Source organism: Lepisosteus platostomus, chromosome 11 (assembly GCF_059453375.1).
Source record: "Lepisosteus platostomus isolate fLepPlt1 chromosome 11, fLepPlt1.hap1, whole genome shotgun sequence".
NCBI lineage: Eukaryota > Metazoa > Chordata > Actinopteri > Semionotiformes > Lepisosteidae > Lepisosteus > Lepisosteus platostomus.
In genome coordinates this window covers 42269564-42296825 of record NC_142621.1, presented here as the reverse complement: position 1 = coordinate 42296825, position 27262 = coordinate 42269564, and the positions used below count along the sequence as shown (strand labels likewise).

Genomic DNA, 27262 nt, shown 5'->3' with positions numbered 1-27262 from the left:
CCTTTAACAGACATCAGATGTGCAGGGTGGAAACTGGTGATTATATTTAAATGTAATAGTAAAGCAGTAAAGAGTCTAGTACCTTTACAGTGACTGAACCACATAATTAAGTTTTGTTTGAAAATGTAGTTCCGACAAAAGTTGCAGTTGCAATTTATGATAAACCAATTGTATTTAGAGTCTTTTGGATATTGTCTAATTTTACCCTGTCTTTTCTATTACATTTTTTACAAAAGCCTGTCCATGGGATAGCAAATTTATGTAATGGAATACGTAAAGGTTTATACCATGCTGAAAGAAAAAAGAAAAGAGACACAACGTTTCGGCTGCGGAGCCTTCTTCAGGTGTGTCACATATCCGAAAGCAAATTTATTAGGCAGGTACACCCCGGACTAAAATGATCCAGCGAACAGTTGCAGTCGCCACAATGACCAATAGAGGGCGCTGCTTCATTTCGAAGGCGCGTTTCTTAAGCATCACATGTGTGTTTTTCCTCTTTCCTGCGTACTCGTTGTGTTAAATGTCGGCCGGTTGTTTAGATACATCCCCACAACAGGAAGAATGGAGGGGACAGCCAGGGACTGTGGTCGTGTGTCTTCTCGAACGGAGAGGAAAGCGCAAGAGAGAGCTAAAATCTTGCAGCAGGAGAAGCAGAGAAAAACGTTCAAACTGGTAAGAGCAAGAATTCTCAGTTGGGAGCTACACGAGTCTCTTTGTACATTGTAATTTGGGCACACAGTGACACACTTCTCCACAAACATGTATTTACAAGTTAATCCCCTTATATTGTCAGACTATGAGCTGCTTCTATTTTAAAATTCGCTTTTTGATTGTCCGTATTACCTGTCATCATTACAGAAGCAAATTGCGTTCCTTTGTATTGTCTGAAATCTCATCCATAGGTTCATTAATGTAATACAATTTGCATTTACACATGTGATATGGTTACATTATTTGGGTGTCGCAGCAATGTATATAATCTTTATGTCACATCGGTAAAATGCACCTTTTGTTTTAAAACCTAGAAGAAATAGGATTCCCTAACATGCTTTTTGCGAGTTTTAGACAGAATAATTTGGGCATCAAGTTTCCAAAACACTGTTTCCAGCAATATTCCTCTTAAATAATGACTTAAAAGTTCTGCTGTCTGCCTATGACGTGCATTTTAAGGGCTGGCAGTCTCTCATAATATATATATATAATTCACGTTTTGGCGGACATCCTGAGTTTCAGAAGGAGTCTTATGCCTAATGTGTGGAAAGACCAGTTGTTTCACGTTTCACGGTTTTTTAAAGAGAATGGAAGATGTTTTCAGTACTGTGTCAGCTGGTTCAGTTCGGGCTGTGGGACGAGCCTGCCTGTTCGAGAGGGAGGCTGGCAGGCTGTTGCATTCTGTGCCTGTGCAGGTGTCGCAGATCCTGAAGAAGTCCGAGTCGGAGCGGACGGAAGAGGAGCTGGCTACCCTCCAGCAGTGCGAGAAGATGGTGCAGGAGCTCAGACTGCGGCAGATCAGACGGGACGCCCTGAAGAGGAAACAGGAGGAGGTGGGGTGGCCCCTGTCCAGCTCTGTTTCTTACGCCTGGCTGGAGCGGGTTTGCGTTTACCTTCAGCTCTCATATAACATCCGAATCCAAAGCGCTGCGGTTTAATAAACAGTCAGAATCGGACAGGAGTATCGCTCTATTGTCTAACTGCTTCATCCAAGTTGTGGTCACGACAAGCAGCGGAGCCAGGCAGAACACACCCTGGGCAGGATGCCAGTCCACTGCAGGGCACGCACAGACATAAACACTCACACTCACACCAGGGCTAATATTCCCAGAAGCCAATTAACCTTGCCGTATGTCTTCGGACTGTGGGAGGAAACCGCAGCACCAGAAGGAAACCCACACGAAGGAGGGGAGAACATAGAAACTCCACACAAATCACTGCAGGTCAGGAACTGAACCCAGGGCCCTGCACTGTGAGGCAGCAGTGCTAACCAGTGCACTACCGTGTCGGCCAGGAGTTGTAATACTGGTAATTTAGCCCTAAAATGACCACAGATTCCAACTCTTATACTGGTATAATCAACAAAACGGAGCCCATCTGGCACTAAGACTGTAACCAAAGCTGCCATCATACCCTTCGAACCTGGATGGTGTTGAATTATCCTACAAAAGGGGGTCCCGGCCTTTAATGGGTGAAGCAGAGGTTTCTGCTGTCTGGGGAGCGGTGCTGTGGGTCCACTGAAGTACTTAAATATAAAAAGTGGAGCATTTTAACCCCATCCATTTTGTGTAGGCGTGGGCATTATTTTGAAATTATGTACGAAATAATGCCTGTGAACATCATTCTGTCACTTTGGTTTAGGTGCTTGACAGGCCGGACGAGCTGCAGGGGAAAGTGAAGGAGCTGGCAGCTGCTGTTCGAGCAGCCACGTACCTTGTGGTGTACACAGGCGCTGGCATTAGTACGGTACTGTACTGGAACCCGTCGGACTTGTGACACTGGAGAAAATGCATGAAGTCGCGAAACATTATGAGAAGGCTTATTCTTTTTAATTCAAATCTGGAATTTGGTAGTCTGAACAAAACGTTAGTTAGCATTTGTGAAATTATGCATCAACATTCGTAGAATGCCAAATGGCATGCTAATCTAGATCCTAGCACTGACATTGGTGTCATGATGGCGCAGTAGTTGAATGGGTAATCCTTTTTACACGGGTGGGTAGCTGCGTTGGCATGCGTAGGCTGCAAAGGAACAGGTAGTAGGCTGCAAAGGAACAGCTTTTCCATGCTGAAAAGAGAAGAAAGAAAACACAACATTTCGGCTGTGGAGCCTTCTTCAGGTGTGAGCCTTCTTCCTTCTTACACAGTCATTCTGATCATCATACGACGGATATTCTGTAGCAAACAATATTTAAAATGCCAGACACGTGTATGGTAGCAGAAGGATAACATGACCATGCAAGATTTCCAGCGCTTGGAGGGATCTTTACAATCAGGTTACATTGAAGGCTGGGAATCCTTTTCCAGGTCCCACAACAAACTTGCAGCTGTCTGATTGGCTTCTTCCTTGTTTGTGGCAGGCAGCTTCCATCCCAGACTACCGGGGTCCTAATGGGGTGTGGACGTTGCTCCAGAAGGGCAGATCGGTGAGGTAAGGGCAGATCCACCTCTTTGTTTCAGATTAGATACCCTACACTGCAGAGGCGCATATGCACAACCCCCTCTCGCTTGCAGCCTCCCAGTCCAGTTTGCTCGTTTGGTGGTTTAGCAGCTGAGTGAAGCTAAAATTTCATCTACTGTAGTTGTTTTGCAAAGGAGCCCAGAGTTTGGATCTGAATCACCTGGCTGGAAAGATTATTCCATGTGCTCTACAGCTGTTTCTATAAAACAGCTGGCTGTGCTTCAGCGTCAATTAATTCCCATGAAGTTTCTTGTTCTTGATTCACTGTGGTGTCTGAAATACTTTGTCATGAAATAGTAAGTGGGTTGAACCGATCTATACCCTTCAGGATTTTACACACTTAAAACCACTCAGCCTCCATTCTTCAAGACTGAAGAGATTTTGCTCCTTCCACCTCCTCATATGTGGCCATCCCATGAGACTAGGAACCATTCTTTTTTCTCCTCTTTGAACTTCTTCTAAGGATTTTGTTTGTGTTATTGTGACTAAAAATTGAGCATAGTATCCTAAATGAGGTCTGGTTAGTGCAGCGTCAAGCGTCAACTTCCATTATTTAAATTCCTCACTTCTTGCTGTGTAACCAAGGATTCTCTTTGCCTTGATAAGGAGATAAACAATCTACATAAACGCCAAGATCCCTTTGGTGAGCAGTTTCCCTCAGCTCAGAATCACCCGTGAGATATGTATAACATACTGTATGTTCCTGTCTCTTGCGTGGACTACTTTGTACTTATCAATGTTACATTAAGTTTTGCAAGTGTCTGCCCAATCCATGAATTTGCATTTTTGGCATTTTCTTGCCACTGTTTCTGTTTTTTCCTTGGTTACTGTTTTCATATCATCAGCAAATTTAGCTAGTTTGCTAACTGTACTAAAATCTACATAATTAATATAGATCAGGAGGAAATACAAGCCAAAAAGAGACACCTGTGCTACACCACTGCTTACATTTGCCCTTTAGAGACTATTCTCTTGCAGATGATGAATGGTATACTGTTTGTTACTCGTTGTTGATACTTGTGCTTAGAACGCCTTGGATTCCTGTGGTGTTTAATTTAAGGGATTATCTTTGTTATGGAAATGTAACTGCCCAATGTTTGATGATTTAGTGCTATAAACTGTTCTTGTTCCTTGTTTGAAGAATTCTAGTAAGTTAGACAAGATCCATCTGTTATAAATCAATATAGTCTGTCTATTAATAGTTTTCTTAAAATTCCTTTGTCTGTAGTTCTCTGCCTCAGTTTTAGTCTGTTTTCTTTAAATTTGAAATTCAAATGTGCAATTCAAATTTGCAGTTCTCCATGCCGAAAGGTATGTTCCCCTGCTAGGTGACAGTTGAAACATCCTAGACAGGGGGTCTTTAAATAACATCCGTCTTTCCTTAATTGCAAGAAAATAGCATCTGCCATCAGCAATTTATTAGTTTTAAGATGTGTAAGATCTCATGGTCTGTTAAGCTACAAGTGCCCAATATTCATGGATGTCCTTTTATACCATTGGGCGTATTATTGATGACATCTATTGTAAGAACCTGTGAGAAATATTCATTTAGCATGTTGTTATTTCTGTTTCAGCTTCTGTTATTGATGCTAGTGAAAAAGATCTATCATATTTTTGCCCCTGTTAGTCACAGAGAGACAGAAAATAATATTTTGGTACAGTTTTAATCTACACCTGTACCTTTCTATATTCCCCTATGTTTTTTACTTTTGTGACAACAGAAAGGTTAAGCTTTTGTAGGCAAGTGTTATCTTATCAAAGAATACAGTGGAGCCCGTACAGCTAAAACAGAATGAGCCTGTTGAAGTCAAATGTGTCAGAAACCTGTCCTGTCCCCTTTTTGCATAGTTTTTTAAAACAAAGTTATTTAAACCCAGAGTAAGAATAATCCTGGTGTGTTTATTTGAAGAGGTTTTCAACAAATAATGCTGTTTGTGTTTTTTAGTGCTTCAGACCTCAGTGAAGCAGAGCCCACTTTGACGCACATGTGCATTGGAAAGCTGCATGAAGAGAAGCTGGTGAGAGGAAATTGAACCAAATAGCCATTAAAAATAAAATGATGAAACAGGTTTTGATGGGTTTTTTTTAGAAATTGATGATAATGTAACGACAAATGTAACAGAAATCTGGCATTTGTATTGCTAAATTCTTTGGGAGTGCTTCTGCTTGTGGGCAGACTGCAGACATTGATTTTTGCAAAACCTGAGTGCAGTTATATTTCTACTCTGAAATGTAGCTTGGCACAGGAGTGACTTAATTATTTTTGGAATACATTTTATCGCTCACTATCTGCCTATAAATGCTTAAAGCTGAAAAGGACTATTGCTGTGTGTTGAACATTTTAACATTTTACTAGACTGGTGCCAAGCAGTTCACTGCCAGTATGTTTTCTGGCAATGACTGTATAATTGTGGAGGTAGCAGTGGTGAGTATTGTTGAATGCGTGTTTGAAGAATGTACATGTCTGTGTGAAGGTGCAGCATGTGGTGTCTCAGAACTGCGATGGACTCCATTTACGAAGCGGACTGCCAAGACAAGCCCTCTCAGAGCTGCATGGGAACATGTACATTGAGGTGAGCAGCATCCTGTGTCCTTTTCCATTCAGCCCTGTTTTTTTCTTGGGCAGTAATGTTTACGCTGTGTGACTGTGATGTTTAAACCAGCCCAACAAGCCTTTAGCAGGCTTTAATTGCACTAAGGGTTTGAACAGAAAACCGTTTTCCACTTCATGTTGTTCTGTATACACAAGGCCAGCATTGCAACTGCAGTCACTAATCAGCAGCATACAGTATGTGGATTAAAAGCAGGAGTATTCAAGTAGACCTTTACACGCACTATACATTATAGCAACCCTGAACGTAAGAAGGGTTACAGATGACAGGAGGCCAGTCTCAGTCTGCCTGGCCCTTTGGGTCCAGCTGGCATCCAGGTGCTTCCTGAATGAAGCCACTATGTCAGTGTGGCTGGGCGTCTTGATCTGTAATCCGCACAACCTTTGTGTAAAGAAATACTTCCTGTTATGAGCTCTAACTATGCTTCCCTGTAGTTTCCACTTGTGTCATCTACTTTGCATTTGGCAATGTCCTTGAAGGTGCTGCGTTCCTGAATCTGGTCCCCTTGTAGTCTTCTCTGTTGAGTGTGGCGAAGACTGTTTCCTTAGCCTACCAGAGTAGGACTTCTACTCTAAGCCCAGGGCTGTATGTGGTGAAGGCTGGTAGTTCTGTGTGGCAGGTGTGCACCGCCTGCTCGCCGCCCGAGGAGTGTGTGCGTCTGTTTGACGTGACGGAGCAGACAGGCCTGCACAGGCACGGGACGGGCCGCCATTGCTCCCGCTGTGGCGCCGAGCTCCGGGACACCATCGTCCACTTCGGCGAGCGCGGCACGCTGGACCAGCCCCTCAACTGGAAGGGGGCAGCTGAGGCCGCAGCGAAAGCAGATGCCATCCTCTGCCTGGGCTCCAGTTTGAAGGTACGGCCTTCTGCCCTGTCTGTTGCCTGGTTAGACCCTGATCACAGGGGCTAAAGTTACACCCCTTAAAAATGCATGTTTCACATCCCGGTGGATGAAGGCAAAATATATAGCCTCTTGTCCACAGTTTGCTGTTTATTTTTAAGTAAATGAGGTGTTACACGTGCCATTTCAAATGATCTCTTATTTTGAATTGGGGAATACTGAAGAAATTAAGTATTTAGTCATCAGCTGCACTCACGTCAGAAACGGATTATGATTTTCTCTGTAACAGGTCCTTAAGAAGTATGCCTGTCTGTGGTGTATGAACAGAACTCCTAACAAGAGACCCAAGCTCTACATTGTTAACTTACAGGTGCTGCATTTACTTCATTACCAGCAGGTTTTTTAATAAAAAGAATATGATATAGATCTTGTTGTTATCTGTACATAATGTGTGAATTTAGCACTCCTATATAGATATATGCTTTCAGCAGGATATTTTTTCTCTGTTTTTTAAAGTTTATTCTGTGAAAGACTTAATTGGCTGCTTGTTATTGCCTTAGTATCTTGTGCTGAAGAGCGTTAAGTGTAAGGCTTGCCAGGAATGAATTGAAACATTTATAGGTTTTGTATGGGGTACCTGTTTTTTTATTTTTAAATATGAATGGAATTGAGTAATTGAAAAGCCTGTGGCAATTGCATTTAAAATTTCTTTCAGTGGACGCCAAAAGATGACCTTGCGGCCCTCAAAATCCATGGGAAGTGTGATGATGTAATGAAACTTTTGATGGAAGAACTGGACATCCAGATCCCAGAATATGACAAGTACGTTTTCTTCCTTGTCGAAAACCATGTGCACTGTCATTCAGACAGGTCAAGAGCAGATTGTGTGTCAACATATGCATTAAGAGCCTGCAACAGACTCCGCCTTTTCCTGCCAAAGAACTTAAAAATAAGCCACCTTTTGTGCCTTTATTGATATGTCCATGTGTCGCTGCTTTTCATGAGCAATTTAACTCCACAAGCTAAACTCGCTAAAGTTTAACCTCAGCCAAATCGACAATGGATGATGTTCAGTTTTCAGTAGTGAATTTTCAAGCCAAGTAGCAGGTGATACCACAAGTACGCAAATGCATTTAATATATTGTTGGGTGTCAGTAACCTACTAATTGTAGATTTATTTCAAAAGATACAAATTAAATCGGAGTATATATTTTACAGTGTGTTCCTTTCCGCTTAATAGTGACTATCAATTTGACTATGAGCTCAGTTGATAAAGTAGGCATTGATTGTAATTATATCTGGGTTTTCATTGTGCTGCTTTAAAGTCCCATTCCCTACCATGTGTCCAGTTATAATATTGGTAGCTATTAGCCTGCAAATCAAGTCTGTTTAAATTAGGGTATATGAATAGCGAACGCTTACCCAACCACTGTCCTCGCTGAGCATTGCTGATTTCTAAGTACTGTCTTTGTGTATAATTCCTTTTATGTATGCCTTTGTTTTTAACCCTCAGTGTAGTCGTTGCACTGAGGTTTGTTATCAAAGAACCAACATCAGTAAACTGCTGAAAAATGACACAATGAAAAGCTGAGTGTTCAACTCAGCGCAAGATTGCATAAGCCAAACACCAAACTGCCTAACTTTCATGTGGCCGAAGGTGCTAAATGCATAATTCTCCAGTTCAACAATCCTGACCTCTTCCAGAGCTTTAAATTAAGGCTGTGTTGTCTTTTCTTTTTTTCTAACAATGAAAGATGAGTAAACAGTCAAGATGAGTAAACTCAAGTTCAGATATCACCTTGTTTTTTGTGGGGTTTTTTTTCCTGGTGGCAGGTCCAAGGATCCCATTTTCAGCCTTGCTACTCCGCTGAGGCCAGAGGAGGCAGACAGTCACCACCGAAAGCTGATAGCGCCACCTTCAGGACGGCCAGCAATCTTCCAGGGCTCTGCAGAGGAATGTGGCAGGGCTTCTGTGCAGGGAGGGTGGTTTGGCCGTGGCTGTTCCAAAGGAAGGAAGAAAAAGAAGCCGTTGAGTTAAAAGTGACAGGAAAAAAAAACATGAAAGTATTCTGCAGTTGTGCAGCTGAACTGTTGATCGACAGTGTTAAGATCTGTAACAGAAGAACTTCTGTTGTCACCCTCTTTACCATCTCAAGAATTCCCTGAAGGTGCAGACAGAACGTTGGAGTCTGTTTATAGCATTTTAAATTTGCGCCTTATGTTCTGCTCAGGAATTTAGTCAGAGTGGCACCTTAGCTTAAGAGGTACAACCATTGCACTGACAAAACGTCTGTGGCCTGGAGCCCTGGAGTAAAACTATCTGTTAGAAAACTAAACCAATCGTTTTACTAAAGAGCAATACATTTAAAATGTATAATTTGGGGTTTCAGCTTGGTGCTGTACGATTTAACCATAACATTTGTTTCAGTTGGATGCCTTATGATATATATATATATGTATTTTCTGGGCAGATTTAAAATTAGCCTGCCAGTGTTTACAGAAACAAACCTCAGGAGAGAACTCAGGGGAGAAGCGTTTAAAAACGGGGAGCCTTCGTGCTTGTCTGAGGTGCTTAAGCCATGTTGAGCTTCCTTGTATGGTTATACTTGAAGACTTGAGAAAGCGTCTGCAGCCAACTCTTACTTATGTACCACCAGTCCCAGGTAATTTTTTCTACACTTCTTTTTCTAGTATAATTCTATTTATGGTGGTTTTGATTTTTTCCCCTCAAACTCTTAATATTGTGACTGCAATAGTATTTCCGAACGGCTGAGACGAGCACGGGTCTTGTCACCTTGCTTTCTGAACTGTTTACTTCCTCTGAAGAATTTTTCAAAAGTGTTTGTTATAAGACCTACAGTACTTGTGTTTTGGCTATTGAAACGCCTTTTGTTTTCCCCAGCGAATTTTCAGTATTGCTGCTGCATTCATTCTCCTACTGCTACCTGGACAGTAAAACTGGAGATAATAAAATAACCTTTTGGAATATTGTAGATGTGCCTTTGGTCTTTGTGTCTTGAGAAACAACCTGACGGGACGTGAAATTACATTACGCCCACCACATTCTTTTTCACCGTGATCTCCATCCGTATTTAAGCAATAGCAACTAGAATGCTAATCGCATTGACTTTTGCAGATACTAAATGAGTATCTTGAAGAAAATAGCTTTATATGATGTTTAAAGACTAGGCTTTGATAAAAAGATAATGCTGTTAAATCGGATTCGTGTTTGACAGACCGTGATTGCTCTTTCGTTTAATGAAATTAATGTAAAGAAATCGAACCACCAGCTGATCATAGGGTGGTGGCGGCGAGTGTAAAAAAAAAAGTCACATGACGGTGGAAACCTGTACCTGTTAAGATGTCGGCCACCAGAGAGGGTTCAGTCATGTGTCTTTTGACGTAGCCAACTCCTCCCATGACGCCATGTCCCCGGCACGAATGAGGTTCTTCCCTCCTGCCTTTCCGTCACTCCTCTGCAGATACCGGCTAAATGTGGAGTGAGGGGCTTTAACATCTGTCATTTCCCCTTTATAAACTTGTTTTTTTTATCGGTTCATGACGGATTTTGCTATTTTAATATATATATATATTTATTAAACAATTACCCCTAACGCAGTCGCATTGATTGTATTTGTAGAAGGCCAGATCTCTGTGTTTTAAGATGATCAAGAACGGTCACCACGCAACCAAGGAGTCCGGGAACGAAGTCGGGGCTGGTCCTGGGGGCACCGCCGGCAGCCCGGAGAAGAGGAAGCGGGTTGTCCGTGTGTGGTGTGACGGCTGGTGAGTGCGTTACAGTGCGCTGGGTAGCGGGCGATTCGGAGAAACTGACATCTTCGTCCTGAAACTTTACGGGGAGTGCATGTTGGAACGTCATTGAGTTCAGTCACATTTTGTAACGTTATGCAACGGGGATTTTGGTACAGCGTGTACCCGATTTAATTCTGCAGTAAAGAAATCGGAAGCGGCCTTTTTTTAACGCGGTTCTCATATGTGATTCTGTTCATTTAGCGAGTTGCCCCCTCCTAAGTGTCAGGTTGCGTTTGCCCAGGCGTAATTTTACTACTCCGCGAAGCCTACGTCTGTTATCTGGTGGTGGGGTTTGGGTGTCAACTAAAGGCGAGCATGTTATTTTAATTTTCTTCGGTCATACTTAGTTTGAGAATTCCTTAAGATGCTAATTCCTCCTACCTGCTACTTTTACTCCTTTTAACCTTTTATCACAGTCATCGTCTTCGATCAAATTCCGAGTGTGCACAGTGATGATGCACATTGCTCAAGCGTTAGCGCCCAGCTGTCTAAATGACCGATCGCGTAGGCAGCGTAAGCACCACAGCAACATTTCTACCTTTTAATAATTTGTGAGGTCGAAAGAGAGCTGTTTCAGCATCGCGCTGATCAGAGCTGTATGTGCTGGAAGTGACCCCCGTCTGTATCTCCAGCTGCGGTGCCACCCAGGCCCCGTGATTAAAAAAACGAGATGCAGATTCTTAATAGCGTTCATTAGAGCCCGTCAGGCGTGTCACAACTTGGCTGTTTTGTTTGTTAAATAGAATTCATGAGCTGCAGAGAATCCCGCAGGATTGAAACACTCAGCCTTTAGGAGCTCATTATGGTAGAGTAGCTGTATGGAATTCCTCTGCCATCTTCCTTTTTAAAAAATAAATGTCATGTAGCTACACATGACAGAACTACACTCATATATGCCTGATCGTGTGGTGCATTTTCACATAATTGGAAGAATCGGGGTTTTATGAACCCATAGGGAATGTAGCTCTGGAAATTCCTGAATGCAACAGAAGAGATTCACTAAGTAGTGTGAAGTCCACGTTCCTGTTCTTGGGGCCAGCAGGTGCTGAGAGTCGAAAGTATTGATTCTCTTGGAAGCTGGGATGTACATCTTCACCAATATCTTCCTGTGCTGCTAATGCTAAGTATTATGGGCTGGGAGAGTCACTCTGTGTGCTGAAGAATAGCTTGGCCTTCAAGCTTACACTTCTTAAACATTCCAGAAGACAGTGTCTAATATTCTGCTCCGTCAATGCACAGAGAGCCTCCTCCACGCTTTGTCATCAGTAGCACAATAGAGTATGTAAGTGCTGCCATTGTTCTGAACTGCCGAGCCAACCCACTCAAAGCATCTGGGCGCTGTGCTGCAGTCGAATAGTGTAAATCACTGTTTGGTAAACTTTGAAACGTAAATCTTTGGTCCGTGGGCCTAGTTGGTGAAACAGTGTCCTTAAGTGAAGTGAATTGCTGAAGACTGACAGGCTATAGTCTCACCTGGTTCCCCTGCCTTCAGACGCTGGCTCCGAGTTGTTGTGACTCATCTTTCTGATAACGTGGATGAACTCGTACGTGACGTTGTTTCAAGGGAGGGCCTCTGCGATAATAGACTTGCCTCAGCGACTGCACAATTTATTTGATGTCTTGTGTTGACGTCTATAAGGGTGGTGCAGTGGTTAGCATTGTGCTGAGCCCTTAGGTTCTACTCCGGTTCTATCTGGGGTGCTGGCTGTGTGGACTTCGTATGTTCTTCTCGCGTTTGTGTGGGTTTCCACTGGGTGCTCTGGTTTCCTCCCACAGTCCAAAGACATACAGTACTTGTAGGTTCATTTGTTTCTGGGAAAACTGGCCCTGGTGTGTGTGTCTGTGTGTGTGTCTGTCTGCCCTGTGATGGACTGGTGTCCCGCCCAGGGTGTGTGTGTGTTTGTCCTCCGATGGACTGGTGTCCTGTCCAGGGTGTGTGTGTGTGTCCTCCGATGGACTGGCGTCCCGCCCAGGATGTATCCTGCCTCGCGCCTGTTGCTTGCTGGGATAGGCTCCGGCTCCCCTATGACCTTGACCTGGAAGAAGCGCTTAGAAGATGGATGGATGTTAAAAAAAGAAAAAGGTTACTGCGTTGAGAGATGTGTTGCTACCCTCTAGCCTGGTCTTGTCAGACCTTGAAAACTAAGCACAGCTCAGGCAGGTCCTGGGAGGGGAGACCTCTGAGGAGATGTAGGTTGCTGCTTTCAGTTGTGCCAGCGAACTGGTAGGTGGACATCTTTCTTGAGCAGATTTTCCAAACCATTGCTCCAGTATGGCGATCGGGGATACGGGGATAAGCAGGCCGTTGTAAATAGCCTCCGCAGCCTCAGCTCACAGCCTCAGCACAACTACAGTCATATTTCTTTTGGTTCACAAGGAAAACGAACTGAAAACGAGTGCCAGGTGACTGTTTATGTTCCTGATAAAGCCGCTGACGGCTGGACACGTGGGTCCTGTTTTTTTTTAAGTTCAGTCTAATTTTGTAGAAAGTGTGTGTCGGCAGGTTGCGAAAGATGGATTTTTATGAGGAAGAATCCTATGAAAGCAAAATAAGGATGTGCCCCCCACCCCTGACACATAGATAAAAAGAATTTCAAAAAGCTGCTGAACAGAAAGAACTGTCATCTGCCGAAGGTTCAGCCCAGGCGGTTTGAATTTGTTTGTGTGAGTTACAGGATTATGGTGGCATTGTCTTGTAGGATTCCAGTAATTTCCCTCTCTCTCTCTCCCGCCTCTAATGTGACCCAGTGGAATGTTGGCGACGAACTTGTGTACCAAAAAGCTAAACAATGAGATGCATCCGAGCATGGCAGGTTGCTGTGTCTTTCCCACACGTGTCGTTGATGTCATTTTCCCCCGGAATGTGCAGTCCTCTCTTTCTGGAGGGGAATTTCTGTCTGCATTAAGCGCGCGCGGTATTCTGGCAGGAGAGATCAGCAGTTAGCGTGGCTGGCGGCAGTCTGAACTAAGTTTATAACAGTGCTGCAGCTGACTGTCACGGGTGCTGCCATTGAGGCTGTCAAAAGCTGCCTTAAAAAAAAAAAGCCCACTGAGATCCTGTAGTAAGGGGATGATAGAGGTCAAAGCTTGTGTTTACGAGCAGCCAGCATAAATATAGTAATGTCATCACGTCGGTTCCAAAGTCTTTCCCAAGCCCTAAGCACTACCTGCTCCACTGCTCCAGTCCCAGTCCCTGGCAGGGTAGAGGAAGAGTGTTCAGGAGTGTGCAGACCTGCACTGTTTATTCACTGGGGACAGAGGGTGAAAGGGGAAAGTCTTTAGACTGCCTGCACTGCTCTGTGACGTTGGACTGACACCTGCCCCACTTTTGAATTTCAAAATATTAAACAAAAAAAGTCCTGTCCTTAGCAGGCATGCCTGCAGAAGACTGCTACATAGATAAACTGAGTGTTAAAGAATAAGAACATTTCTTATTGATGAATGAAGCGCCAGGTAGTGAAGTTGCCATTCATCACTACAAAGGAAGTTCTGTAATGACAAGCCACCCTGCCAGGACCGTCACACTCGTTAAGGCCAGCCTTCCCATTGGCCTTAACAAGGTGTCATGACTTACAGCCTTCGGTCTGGAAGACCAACATTAGTGGGCTATTAGGCTGTAAAGCTTTGCCAGCATACTGTAGATACTGTTGTATTGCTGGCTGTGAACATCCCAGACTCTGAGTGACAGTGCACAGACTTAGTCCAGCCTCCAACATACTGAAAGCACGAAGGTGTCGCTCTTCTGAAAAGCAGGGGATATTGGTTCCTTTCTGTGTTTTTTTTCTTCCTTCATCTTCAGGACTTACATTTAGTAGGCTAAGTGACGTCTCTACCTGTTTCCAATCAGCTTTTTCACCAAGGAGCTGTTAATGATCACTGAATAAATGAATCAAATAAATGAATATTTAGTAGTGAACTTGATTACAGATGTCTTTGCACCTGCGCTGCTTTGCACTGTACAGCTGTCAGGAAGAATGACCTGCAGTTACCTTTAGTTTACCAGAGGTAGGCACCTATCTGAGGCTAATGCTGCAGTAAAGTTACACTGACACAGGTGGCCCTGTTAGCAACAGCTGTTTTACCTGCGCCCCAGCAGCAGCAGCAGCTAAAGTCCTGTATTTATTGTAGATATTAAGGATGCTGATAGCAATCAGTACAAGAGCTGTCATTCTTAGGTGCAACACAAAGTTAATCCCTTCTTACCTTTTTTAATATTTATCAGCGAGAAACAAGTTCACATTTGGCTTGTCAGTCACAGAGCAGTCTTTTTTCCACCCACGTTTATAACAGTATGTGCCTTTGTTTCCCACTTTAAGGTAGGCGCTTGATGTTAGTTTTCAGTCAGCAGCTGTGCTCATTAATATTTCAGCACAGTTCAGAGTGCTCTTCTCGAGTACTGCTCCACTCCGAGAAACAGAGTGACCATTCCTCTTCCTTGCATAGTTTTTCAGTTTAAATGCGCCAGCTGTCTTGTTTCTTTGTAAGCTCCCACACATTTTGAATTGACAAACTGAAGTTGTTGCAGCTACTGCTACTGCTACAACCCTCATGGTATCACATTACAATGATATACAATAGTGTTACTGTCCCTCACTGCCTCTTATCCTCTTGAAGGTGTTGTGTATGGGACCTAGACTGATATTGTCTGTCAACTGGATGGTGATTTTGTCTCAGATTTGTTTGTGGAGTAATCTATATATTTCAGGGTTTTCTCTCTCTCCAGTCCCAGATCACTGCTGCAGCTTTAGGTGTAGGAGGGCCAGTCAAATCACATTTGTTTTTTTCAACTGCAGTGCAGATGAAATTTAGCAGACATCATAAGGTTTGCAAAACTCCTAACTTGTGTGCTTTCTCCTGTTTGAAGACTAAAGTGATCGTAAACTGTAGGACTTGGTCTGAATGACTGCTTGGCTGTTATTTAAAGCTGTATCATGGGAGCCTTTATTACAAGGCAGTTCCCTTACCCAAGGAATTATAAATCATGATGATGGAGATAAGATCACTTTATTAGCCATATTCAATTTCTTGCATTAGGAATTTCTTTTCGCATACCCCAGCTTGCTCTCCATGGGACACACGGGGGGAGAGAAGCCTGGGGTCAGAGCACAGGGTCAGCCATTGCACAGCACCACTGGAGCAGTTGGGGTTAAGGGCCTTGCTCAGGGGCCCAACAGAGTAGGATTCCTCTGCCGCCCGCGGGATTTGAACCGGCAACTTTCCAGCCACAGGCGCAAATCCTTAGCCACAGAGCAACTGCTCTGCCCAGTAATCCCTCCGAGAGTTTGTACAGTATATGTTGAGTGATGAGGTGTAAGTAATCTGAAACTTCAGTGAGGTACAGATCTTCTTAATATATGTCAGCAGAATGGAAACTATTCTGTGACATGAGATTACATTTCTGTTGCTGTTAAGACAGAGGAAGGCAACATGGGCCCGATGTACTGAAAGGCTCCTGTTTAACTTAAGACCGCAAACATTTTAAGTTATTGAATTCTGCCAAGTAAGTTCCTAGGGCGTAAATAGGCAGCAAGCCAGAAGTCATGGATAGTGCCTTGTGGACTAGTTAACTCAGATTATGGATTGCAATTTAGGTAATATTCTTATACTTTTTTTAAGTGGCAGATTTGTGACTTGATTCAGAAAAAGAGAGGGTTAAGAAATTTACCGTTGTGCCTTTTTTGCAGCATGAATATCTGAACTCTGTTGATGCATGATGACTGCTCAGATGAGGACTCTGACTCGGAGCAATCTGGCTTTCATTTGAATTTAAGTTGTATGTGATATGCAGTGTCCTTCCACTGTAGGCACAGAAGCTGGTGAGGTGGTACTGTACTGTAGGGGAGATACTGGGGAACAGATTTATATTAGTGGAAGGCTAAAATTAAAAAGGTGTTGTGGTTTTAGTAAATTTAGTAAAAAGAGTACGGCCAAATCAAAGGATGTTTCGAGAAGGTAAAAGTTATTTTTTTGTGAGTTTTACCCACCTCACCCTCCCGCAACCTCAAGGATAAGGATAATTTTATTGATGTGATGCCCCTGAAACAATTCATTCAGGGTTGGAAGTAAATCATGGTGAGGTGGGATTTTATGTGGACTGCAGCATACTGCCTTAAAATACATGCCAAATTGCTTAATCTTCTTGCAGAGTGAGAGGTTGGCATCCTAATTCAGATAAAATCTGTGGTATAAGTAAGCAGTTGGGATACGCCATTCATAACTGCTGTGTGGGCTTTTTATAATCCCGAGTTGGTGTTAATCTAATTACCACAGGATATACAAGAAGAATTTTCATGGATAGCACTGAGGTCAACAGATGATAAAACCTGTCTGCTGTAAGGAGCACTTTAACTTCCCATTGACCTCGAATTGAAGATAAACTGCAGGATATTTTGTCTTTATTCAAAGTAAGTTATTACTTTCCATCTAATAAGGCCGTGTGCATTTCAAACAGTAGTTGTTTGGCAGTAATAAAGCTTTTGGACTTTGTACGCTACATTTTCAATTGAGCTTGCCCTGATCCAGTGTGGTGACTACATTTTCCTGTACCTTATCTGAGGGAACTGCTCAGTTCAGTAAATAGCAGGAGAATAAACCTCTGTGGGAACCTCACCTAAGGTTCCCAAAGCAGTAGAAAAAATAACAATTTAATCCAAAAGTAGACCAGAGCCTGTACAGTGCACTGGATCATAAATCTCATGCTGTGCCCTGAGGCTTAGAACTGCCCTTTGGACCCTGCTGCTGGGTAGTGTGTAATCCTGCTTTTATATATTTATATATAGCCAGTAAATTGTAATTGGTGGTATAGACACTTTGAAGAAAACTCTTCACTCAGCAGAGTCCTTTATTCATGCGCATGGAGAGGATACAATCATACAGATATGAGAGCAGCCTCACCAGATGATGTCAAAGGTAATGGGTTTTATACAGCAGATTCAGGGTAACATAGCTCATTCTAAATTTCCATGTTAGGAGCTGTTTTTCTCTACAAATGTTTCTTTGCAACTGACCACTTTATTCTTAAGAAATGAAAATTCACCTTTTATTTGGTGAAAAGGAAGTATACCAATAGAAGGTGTGAAATCAGAAAGATAAAAAAATGTGCCTGCAATTTATTCCTTCATACTGTTGCTAAGTAAAAGGCATACAGTATTAGCAAAGACAAATAGTTACTATTCCTCACGCAGAATCCAGAATGACTTAAATGCTCCCCGCCCTTACTCCTGCACCTCATGCTACCTTCAATAGCCATTTCTTGCTGCCCTCTGGTGCCTCGCGCCCTGTGTCTCCCGCGAAAGCGCCAGCATGCCCTTGTGTTTGTGTTTCAGCTATGACATGGTGCACTACGGCCACTCGAACCAGCTGCGCCAGGCCCGGGCCATGGGCGATCACCTCATCGTCGGCGTTCACACGGACGGTAAGCTGGAAAGACAGTTTGCCGCGGTTGATTTCGATAAAGCAGAAGCCACCAGCGTCAAACTCCTACCTGGACATCAGGCCGGCGACGGCCAGATTCCAGCGTGGCCCGTTTCTGGTATCCCCTCCTAACTGACTGTGACCCGCTGTGGGCTCCTGTGGTAAAGCACGGGTCCTGATACATGATAGCACAAGTTACGGCTAATCCACAGCGGAGAAAAAAGGTCAGCCATTTGCTCTTTCTGTTGAGGTCCCTACCAGTAGAAACTCACAGTGAGGCTGTTCCTTATAAAGGGAGTGCGCTAGTAAGAGATCTGGTGTTTGGTACTCTGCACATGTTCTCAAAGCTTCAAGAGCAGCTCGTCAAACCGTAGCTCGTCATCCATCCAGCAATGACTAATGGAGCGCGTTCAGGGTAGAATCCAGATTCTGCTCTGCGTGAAGAGGGCGATGATTCTCCTGGTTGATTCTTGTTTTTGTTTGCCTGCCCTGTCTCTCTCCGTCCTCCACACCCCAGAGGAAATAGCCAAGCACAAGGGTCCTCCGGTGTTCACCCAGGCCGAGAGGTACAAGATGGTGCGTGCCATTAAGTGGGTGGACGAGATTGTGGAGGGGGCGCCGTACGTCACCACTCTGGAGACCCTGGACAAGTACAACTGCGACTTCTGCGTCCATGGGGGTAGGCGATCGTTGGCGTAAAGATGCCCGAAGGAGATGTAAATGTTAAAGAGCAATGAGAGCAAGGCAGTTTGTTTTTTTTGCGCAATTAAACAAAAATAAAGTATATATTTCATTTATTGTCTAAATCGAAACATACTAGCTTCCTCTGGGCCCTGACTTTACAGAGACATTGAAGAGTTTGAGATGTTAGAAATTGGGGATCCTTAAAATAAATAAGCAAGTGATTAGAAATGATGTTTGGAATAGAGGATTGAAACGGCACTGAAATCAAATTCAGCATTCAGCAACCTTTAGCTTTTTATATTATAGTGATTTAACAGGTGCTTATGACCAGAGGTGTAAGACATGCGTCAACAAGAAGTGGTATAGAGTCATGTACATTACTGCCTAAGTGTTAAAATTTCTTGGGGTAACACAGAGTGATCCGTGTGCCTGAACTGGAGCCCCTCTCCCTTCTCTGCAAGCTCAGCCCTGGATGTTCACGTACAAACAATGAGAAAATGTTCCTGTTTCATTGCAGATGATATCACGCTAACTGTGGATGGCAGAGACACATATGCAGAGGTTAAGACATCAGGAAGATACAGGTACTGTAGGATTAAAGGATGTAAAAACATTTAAAAGGATCTTAGACACATGACTTGCTTTGGGTGTGGATCTTAGGATGACTTCATTTTAGCCTGATATTTCTAGAAATACGGAGACTTGAGGGGTGCATTTTCTCTCCTTTCCTATATCCACTTAAAATCCAGATCGTTTCCAGTTTTTTCTTTAAAAAAAAGTCCCATCAGTTTCTCTTTTTGCACCATTGCCCTTTTTTCATGCTGAATATTCCCCTTTACACATTCCCTCCTGACTTGCAGACATTTCTCTGAGTGGTGTGTTTCTGCTAACTACCGTTTCCACAGAAAGACTTCTCTAAACATGGGGAAGTGGTGTAAGGTAGTGTGTCAGTCTTGTACAGTCTCCCCCTTTTAACTGTTTTGTTTGTGTCTTTATTTTTGTTTTATACCCATCCAATTTGAATCCCCACTTGTTCCACTGAACTGGATGGGGAGGGTGTGGTTGGACAGACGCCCTCCCACTCCCCACGCCACGGTGGCAGCTAAAGCCTATAAGACAACCGGCTCCCTTTAAAGCCCTGCTCTTGCATTTAGCCAGTTCTCTCCATTCAAGAGGCCATCCGCTCCAGTGTTCAAGTATCTATCTTTTACTTTGTCTTAACCAGCCAGGTCAATTGAGAGCAATGACCGCCTGGGCTAGATGCTCACATCAGTACAGCAGAAACCCATGACACAACAAGTTTAAAAGAAAATAAATAGGGAGCTGCTGTTTCACTCAACCCTGTCTTACCAGTAGGGTAATGTAAGCTTATATTTGTACGCTTGTATCATAAGGGATATGATGGCAGAAGGAAATATTGGGTATTTAAACTCTTCTTACTTTCTGCAAGTATTGGCTATGGTTTACCTTCTCGTTTTAACTAGGGTATATATGCAGCCATGTTTTCTGCAACACTCTTAAGCTCAGAGAACACTTAAGGGGAAAATTTACTTAAGGCTTTTATTCAGCTGGCCATAGAACGTGACTCTAACTAAGACCTCCATGCAAACAGATTAAAATAGGAGCCAGTGTCTCATTTCCGTCATTTCGTAAATCAGACTGCGGCCTCTCAGTTCTCAACCAAGGGCATTGTGTGTTGCAGGGAATGCAAGCGGACACAGGGCGTCTCCACCACGGATCTGGTTGGCCGAATGCTCCTCATGACGAAGGCTCACCACAGCAACATTGTGAGTGCCCCTCTGCTGGCCAGTCCAGCAGCAGCCCTGCTTTCACTGGGCACGGTAGAAAGGGACAGGGGTTTAGCCACAGCCCCCCAAAAATTACCTTTGATTCGTCAAATAGAAATGAATATTCTTAATTAATGCACTGAACCTGTCTATGCATTGAGAGTGGTTTTGTTGTACGATTAACTGATTTGTTTTGTTAAAGATTAGCCAAGGCAGTCAAACACCTTACTGCCTTCTGGTGAAAGAAGAGGCGTGTCATTACAATTCTAATGCAGTGAAGGTTTAAGACAAACCCCTTCACGGTTCATTCGGTATCGGTTTGCCAAAGTCTGCATTGGTTACTTATGAAAATGTGTTGGTTTTTTTTGTCGCTCATTTAATGTGAACAGCTTTTTTTCATTAATCTGTTCTTAATCTCTTTGCAGGATAAATCAGATTACCAGCAGCATACGGACAACTTTGGAAAGGTGCGTTAGTCTCGGTACTTCGTCAATTCTGCATTTACAGCTGTTTAAATTTTAATTTGTCTGAAAGGACCATGATGGAAATGCCAATCCTCATATAGGTACATGTATACAATTAGGCTGGTGAGGAGAACTTAATAAAGTATTTAAAAAATATAGCAGAAGCTGTCAACACTCTGTACTGCTTTTCCAACACCAAAGCAATAAATAGCTTATTTATAGCTATGATGCCAGGGAGGCAGAAGTTTTGCCATAATCAGCTTGCTTGAATGATGTTTTAGTGGCTAGGAGTACGGTGCTCCTTTTTTACTGGGTTGTGTATCGAGTGTTGTTTAGTATCAACACAACCTTTAGACGGTCTGTCCTTCTTCTGCGCTGTTCTGTTTTAATGAATGGCTGGCATCTGTGAATGCTAGCTTGGCTAAAAACAAAGGAGTTTGTTGTGGTCAGTTTTATAGTTGATACTAAGGTGGCTATGGCCCAAGAATAGGGAGCTTTATTGCAGAATAAGATATTGTTCAGTGATCAGTCACTCAGAGACACTGCAGATCTGAGTTTGTGTAATCAAAGGTTGCTGCATTTTCAAATATGACGAAAAAAGCATAACGTGTGTAACATCTCCATGAAACAGGCAGAAGGAATTTTGCAGGATGAAACTAGAACAGTCATGTTAATATTTTTTGTGGCCACATGGTGGTGCGTTGAGACCAAGTAGTGCTGTGCTCAGAAGTATTTTATCCTGCATGTGAACGCTTTACTTTACTTTCTTTTTCATCTCTGGTTGATTTATTTCATGATAGCGCACTGGTTAGCGTGGCTGCCACGCAGCACTGCGGACCTGGGCTCAATTCCTGGAGTGCAGTCAGTGAGGAGTTTATATTTGGAGTATATATATCCTGTGGTCCTGACCCTGGTGTATATGTCTGTGTGCCCTGTGAAGGACTGGTGTCCCATCCAGGGTGTACCCTGCCTTGCTACCGTTGCTTGCTGGGATAGGCTCCAGCTCCTTAACCTGATTTGGACGTAGGGGTTAGAAAATGGGTGGATGGATTATTGATTAACATTACAGAATGGGGTACCTTGAAAACGACCTATATTTCAGGTAAAAAGATCCATGTCAGCAGCCACACCGAAGGTTATGTGCAGAAATTCTGTAGTTTTGCAGAGTTTGGTGGCCAGGGTTTTTATTGTGATGAGGTGTCTGTGTTCTGTGAGCCACAGGGCCCTACAAGCCGCAGTCCCTGGACAGGCGTATCCCAGTTCCTGCAGACATCCCAAAAAATCATCCAGTTTGCCTCTGGGAAGGAGCCGGAGCCCGGAGACACTATCATCTACGTGGCAGGAGCCTTCGACCTCTTCCGTATCCTTCTCACTACTTCGCAATTTTAACATTTAAAATGAAAATTAAAAAAAAAAAACTGAAATTGCTGATTGATTAAATTATTGATTGGTGAATTTCAGATTCTGTTCAGAAAGGCAAGGGAAAATCACTCAGAGCTTTCTGTGGATTCAGGGGAATCTTTTGTCTCTTACAATCTCAGTATTTTACCACGAATTACTTTGCTTTCAGGTGTAGAGGGCTCGGGAGGGATTTGACTGGTTTGAGGGGGCTATTGAGGCTTTGTTTGTGGGTCTTGTCAGGCCCATATTATGTACTATGGATCTCCAGGTAGAGGTAGAGATGTCTGGGTCATTGTTACAAAAGAGTCAACTAAATGCACCCTTCCCTCTCTAATAGAGCTGCTGTTTGTAGGCTTCACAAAACAATAACTTCTCTCTCCAGCTCTGTAGTGCTTGCTTCGCTCCCAGTTGCCTGTGGGCTGGCGTTGGTTTCTTCTCCTTCTTGTTCGGACTCTTGGTTCCTTGCAATCCAGAACGTGTCCTGCAAGCGCTAGCTGACCCACGTTTTCCTCCAGCATATCAACCGATAGTGTTGGTCTTCCCATTTTATCCTCTGTCCATGACTCTTCTCCCTCACTGTGGGGTTGGACTAGGAGGACTATCTTCTTCCTCTGTCTCTTCCAGACTTGCTAGAATCCATAAGGCACCTCCAACCCTCATGACACCACACTACCCCTGCCTGCCCTTAACAGCACCTATAGATATCGGCCATGTGGACTTCTTGGAGAGTGTTTATAAGCAATCGGATAAGCCATATGTAATTGTCGGGCTGCATTTTGACCAGGTAAGCCATAAGGTTTCCAAAGCTTGTGTGAATGAAAACAGCATGAGTGTTATAGTACTTGCTTCTTAACGCATTATTTCTGCTGATGTGCAACAAAAGATTTTTAATGCAGAAGGCTTTAACAGATCGCATCTTGGGCTAGACCTGATTAGCAGTAAATAAACGTGATTGTCATTAGATACCAGTCATCCTGGATTTTTAGGGAGTGTTTTTGAGAGCTGTATGCAAGTACTTTAACACAGAAAGAAACTATTTTCTATGAATGTGTTGGCAGAATGCATTGCTCAACAGGATCTTCTTTCTGCATTTTATGAGAGGAAAAAGAAATGCTGGTGTGTCTTTGCAGGAAGTGAACCGGTACAAAGGAAAGAACTACCCCATAATGAACGTTCACGAGCGGACTCTCAGTGTGCTGGCCTGCAGGGTGAGTGCTCTGGGCTCTCACACATCCACACTGCACACTGGCAATCGGCAACACACAAGTGGACCTTCACATATTCACAGGAAGTCAAAGTAACTAAACATTATCTGTTCTGTGCCAGTGAAAAGCTGTATTATTTCACCCTTGGTGAAAGAAAAGGGTGAAAGAGGAAGAGAGCCGCAAAAAGACAATTGACTGCATTTATACGCTGCCCTGTAGCAGTCAAAGTTACCAGTTTTACCAGGAGATCTTATTTTCAAGTCATTGTTCTAGTGCTCACCCTGAAAATGAGAAATGGGAGGAGGAGCTAATCCCATGCGGATTTTTCCCAGGATTCCGTCGGGAATAATGCCAACCGATAATGCAAAAGTGCGGCCCATTGACTTTAACGCTCTGCGCTGTGTTTTTCCCAGTACGTGTCGGAGGTTGTGATCGGAGCGCCCTACGCTGTCACTGCAGACTTGCTGGATCACTTCAAGGTAAGAGGGGGAGAGACGTTGCCTGCAAGGGGAAAGGGGGGATTGGCGGTGAGGTTTGCACTGCTGGCGGTCAGCCCTGGTAGCTTACACATCCCTCCCTCTCTGCAGATTGACCTGGTGTGTCATGGGAAAACTGAGGTGTTTCCAGATAAGGACGGGTCTGATCCGTATGCTGTGAGTACATTTGCACGATAACCATCCACCCTGTATTTTCCGTGGTAAGTTAGTGTGTGAAGGCCTAGGTCTGTGGGGACGACAGCAGAAGCAGAAAAGTTCTTACCATAAACGTAACGGCATCATCATTCTTGTGCTTTCCTTCGCACTTGACTATTCTTATCGGAAATAAACCCATTTTATGGCTCATTGGTAGTCTGGGAGATCTACACTGTTGTCCTTTGGTTTGATCATTGTGTGTATGGCAAATGTTTTCTTTGTTCAACCTGTTTCCCTTTAAATGTAGGAACCCAAGAAACGGGGCATTTTCCATACTGTTGACAGTGGAAACGACCTGACCACCGATGACATCGTTCAGAGGATAATTAAGAACAGGTGAATCCTGCTCCATGGTGGCTGGCTTATTTCAGAGCTCTAAAGCAGGGGTTTCAAACTCAGCCTAGGGTTGATTGATTTTTGTTCTGTCTCGTTCTGACTGTTTTGTTTCATAGTTGGCCTTGTTATTCAAAACTTCTAACAAGGCTCTGAAGTCTTTTATGTTCTGAGTGTAAATGGACCTGCGTCAGTTGCATTTTTAAGGCCTCTCAGTGTAGGTAACGGTAACTTAATGAAGTGAGTAGTTAGAGTAATCAGCTATAAAAGACCTTAAGAAAAATCCTGTATATATCTCCCTGAGATAAAACTTAGTCTTATATTGCTGCATCAATTAATAGCAAACACTCAGCACTGTACAGCAGTGGTTCTGTGTCTTGGGGTTGTCAGACTGCGTCAGAGGACGAGGCACAGCCCACCGATCAGTGCGGGCTGGACCTCAGTTACCCCAACTGTGTTTCAGGCTCCAGTTTGAGGCACGAAACCAGAAGAAGGAGGCCAAGGAAATGGCAGTGATACAGGCCATGAAGAAACGAGAGGAGGAGAAAACCAAACAGGAGCAGGACCAGACTCTGCCACAGGACGAGCAGGAGAACTGAGCTGTCTGGAAAACACCGGGGGGAGGGGGGGGCTGTGCTTTCTGCACAACACATAATACAGTTGCTGGCATCAGCTGGTCTGTGTTTAACCTCAGCAGTAGTGGCAACAGGGGGTTGACCAACCTGCACACAACACTTCTTGTTAACTTCTTGTTGTCATGGTTATTTGCCCCATCTCTTTCTTCATTCAGCAAGGTGTCAGTGAGCCGGTTGTATTTATTCCTTAATGCATTCTATTCTTCCCTGGGATTCCCGGTCTTTATGGAATCCTTTTGCCAGAAAGATTAGTCAAGGTCATTTCTATTAAGAAGTTCCATTAAAAAAGTTAAAAGTTAACTCAAACTTAAAATTAATTACAGGAAACACCTGTTGTGAAATCCAGCTCTCAGTACAGGAATAGATTTAACAAAGCGCTACAGCTGAAAATATGGAATAAATTCACGATAACTGAGCTTTCTGATTACTTCTAAAATATTCTGTAGTCTAAAGAGAAGTAATAGACAAAATTAAGTGACTATTTTAAAAGGCACTCCTTAAGGATGGCTTAATATTTTACATTTTAATAATTTATTATGTTTTTAATGGGGGAGAATATGGCAGATGTTTTAAGTGATATGAGCCCAGACCATGGGCCATACTTATAAAAACAGCACCTTTTTACGTTTATGGAAAATAAATCTGAGATTTTATTCATCTTGTTGACCAATCGCCATTGAATGCATTTAACGTTTGGCCCGTCCTGACTTTGCACTATAATATTTTTCAAAACTGGATAAGCATGTCATAATTTAAATTTTTCTCCAAGCTCAGTTCAGTTCAAAATTCTTTATTCATTCATTCAAGTGAGGAGGTAACTTTCATTAAAATACTCACTGGATCCCTGGGTGGGCTCAAACCACCAACCTTTCAGTTAACAGCCAAAAGCGCTAAGCGATTTGGGCCACAGAGACTCCGGTAAATGATCCAGTTCCTCTCTCTATAATACTACAGTATATGTATAATATCAATACGTCGTGATCTGATCTTCAGCCGAGATCTACTTGTATGACGCTTATAAAATTATTTGATTTTGTTGGATGGTATAAAGGGGCAGCAATCCCAAAGTATGGGGGGCAAGACCACTTTGTACAAAAAGGTTTCAGATATTGCAGAAGCAAGAAATGCAACCTTTACGTCATCTAACAGATCGACTGGATGATATAGAGAATTAAACACTACTTATTTATAGCAGCCTGTGTGAGGGTGTTTTGCCATAGTGAATAGAGAAACTGCTTTATCCTCAGCTTGTACAGTTTTTTTTAAATTGTAATTGTTAATTTATATGACACTGTACAAATTAAAATAGTTCTGGAACTCGATGCTAATTTGAATGTTGATATGCCCGAGTGGTTTTCTTTAGTGCAATAGTAATAATGGTAACACTTTGAAGAGACGAAACTTCATTAGTGCGCGGCTGAAAGTGATGAGAGATTTTCCCTGCGCGCAAGCATTTTAATGTCCTCTACACTTGTACGTGTTTTGCTTTAACACTTTTGAGGTCACTATTAAGTCATCCTGTTTTTCATGCCTATGTTTAGTCATTGCTTTCGTTATGGTAGACTCATTCTGTTATGTCAAGTACAGTATTGTGGATGAGCAATCTGAGAGTCTGGGTGTGCTGAGAAAGCGTTAATTGCGTTGATGCCTTGGGTGAGAAATACTCATCGTCAGTGTTTATTCACCCCGAGTCCTCAAAAGGGATTGCCTTACCTTCTCCAGTCCTGTTGTGTCAAAGGAACAGCTGTGGACAAGAAGCAGGGAATTGTCTTCCCAGTCCGTTCTTGTTGTCCGTTTCTGTTTTTCCTTTTGAACACGATGGCGGCGCACTCGCAGTTTGTCTTTTAATATAATAATCTGTGCTCTGTAACGTTGTCTTCCGTTTTCCTCACTAAGTGGCACCATTTATATCAGAACGATGGTGGTAAAACTGGAAATAAAATCGGCATTTCCTGTTACCTTTGGTCAGCTGGACACAGCGGGTGTTGGAATCCTTTTTTTGTTATTTCCAGGTACACGAGTATGCTGCTTGTTTTATTTCACTGCTTTTTTAGCTGCTTTTTCCATGTATTTTCCTGCTTATTCTTTGAATATACTCATGAAGTTCAAAGTGTGAAGTGAACCCAGAGAAATAGCTCCCTGTGACCTCTGCCTTTGTCGTGTCTCCTGTGAATGGGTTTGGTTCTGTCCAGCTGTGATGACCTGACAGTA

At 43.2% G+C, this 27262-nt stretch overlaps 2 protein-coding genes across 2 annotated transcripts; both read left to right on the top strand.

Annotated features, from left to right (window-relative positions):
* Positions 1 to 539: 539 nt before the first annotated feature.
* On the top strand, positions 540 to 9614 carry sirt7 (sirtuin 7). The gene is made up of 10 exons (XM_088599763.1): positions 540 to 672; positions 1407 to 1544; positions 2353 to 2457; positions 3071 to 3141; positions 5117 to 5189; positions 5646 to 5744; positions 6403 to 6639; positions 6914 to 6994; positions 7340 to 7446; positions 8458 to 9614. Exons 1-10 carry the CDS (start codon positions 562 to 564, stop codon positions 8660 to 8662), a joined length of 1227 nt encoding a protein of 408 aa, XP_088455889.1. The 5' UTR covers positions 540 to 561; the 3' UTR covers positions 8663 to 9614.
* A 464-nt stretch (positions 9615 to 10078) lies between these two features.
* On the top strand, positions 10079 to 27009 carry pcyt2 (phosphate cytidylyltransferase 2, ethanolamine). Its single transcript, XM_088599764.1, has 13 exons — positions 10079 to 10410; positions 17763 to 17851; positions 18368 to 18529; positions 19052 to 19118; positions 20237 to 20321; positions 20747 to 20788; positions 22007 to 22145; positions 22888 to 22970; positions 23317 to 23394; positions 23805 to 23870; positions 23979 to 24044; positions 24331 to 24419; positions 24880 to 27009. Exons 1-13 carry the CDS (start codon positions 10289 to 10291, stop codon positions 25013 to 25015), a joined length of 1224 nt encoding a protein of 407 aa, XP_088455890.1. The 5' UTR covers positions 10079 to 10288; the 3' UTR covers positions 25016 to 27009.
* Positions 27010 to 27262: the final 253 nt, after the last annotated feature.

Bases quoted from the DNA above. Each gene is read 5' to 3' on its own strand.
- sirt7 (XM_088599763.1), top strand. From the start codon at position 562: ATGGAGGGGACAGCCAGGGACTGTGGTCGTGTGTCTTCTCGAACGGAG. The intron at 5,745-6,402 runs GTGAGCAGCATC...TCTGTGTGGCAG, and splicing joins ATGGGAACATGTACATTGAG to GTGTGCACCGCCTGCTCGCC. The intron at 6,995-7,339 runs GTGCTGCATTTA...AATTTCTTTCAG, and splicing joins TCTACATTGTTAACTTACAG to TGGACGCCAAAAGATGACCT.
- pcyt2 (XM_088599764.1), top strand. From the start codon at position 10,289: ATGATCAAGAACGGTCACCACGCAACCAAGGAGTCCGGGAACGAAGTC. The intron at 23,871-23,978 runs GTAAGAGGGGGA...CCCTCTCTGCAG, and splicing joins ACTTGCTGGATCACTTCAAG to ATTGACCTGGTGTGTCATGG. The intron at 24,420-24,879 runs GTGAATCCTGCT...ACTGTGTTTCAG, and splicing joins CAGAGGATAATTAAGAACAG to GCTCCAGTTTGAGGCACGAA.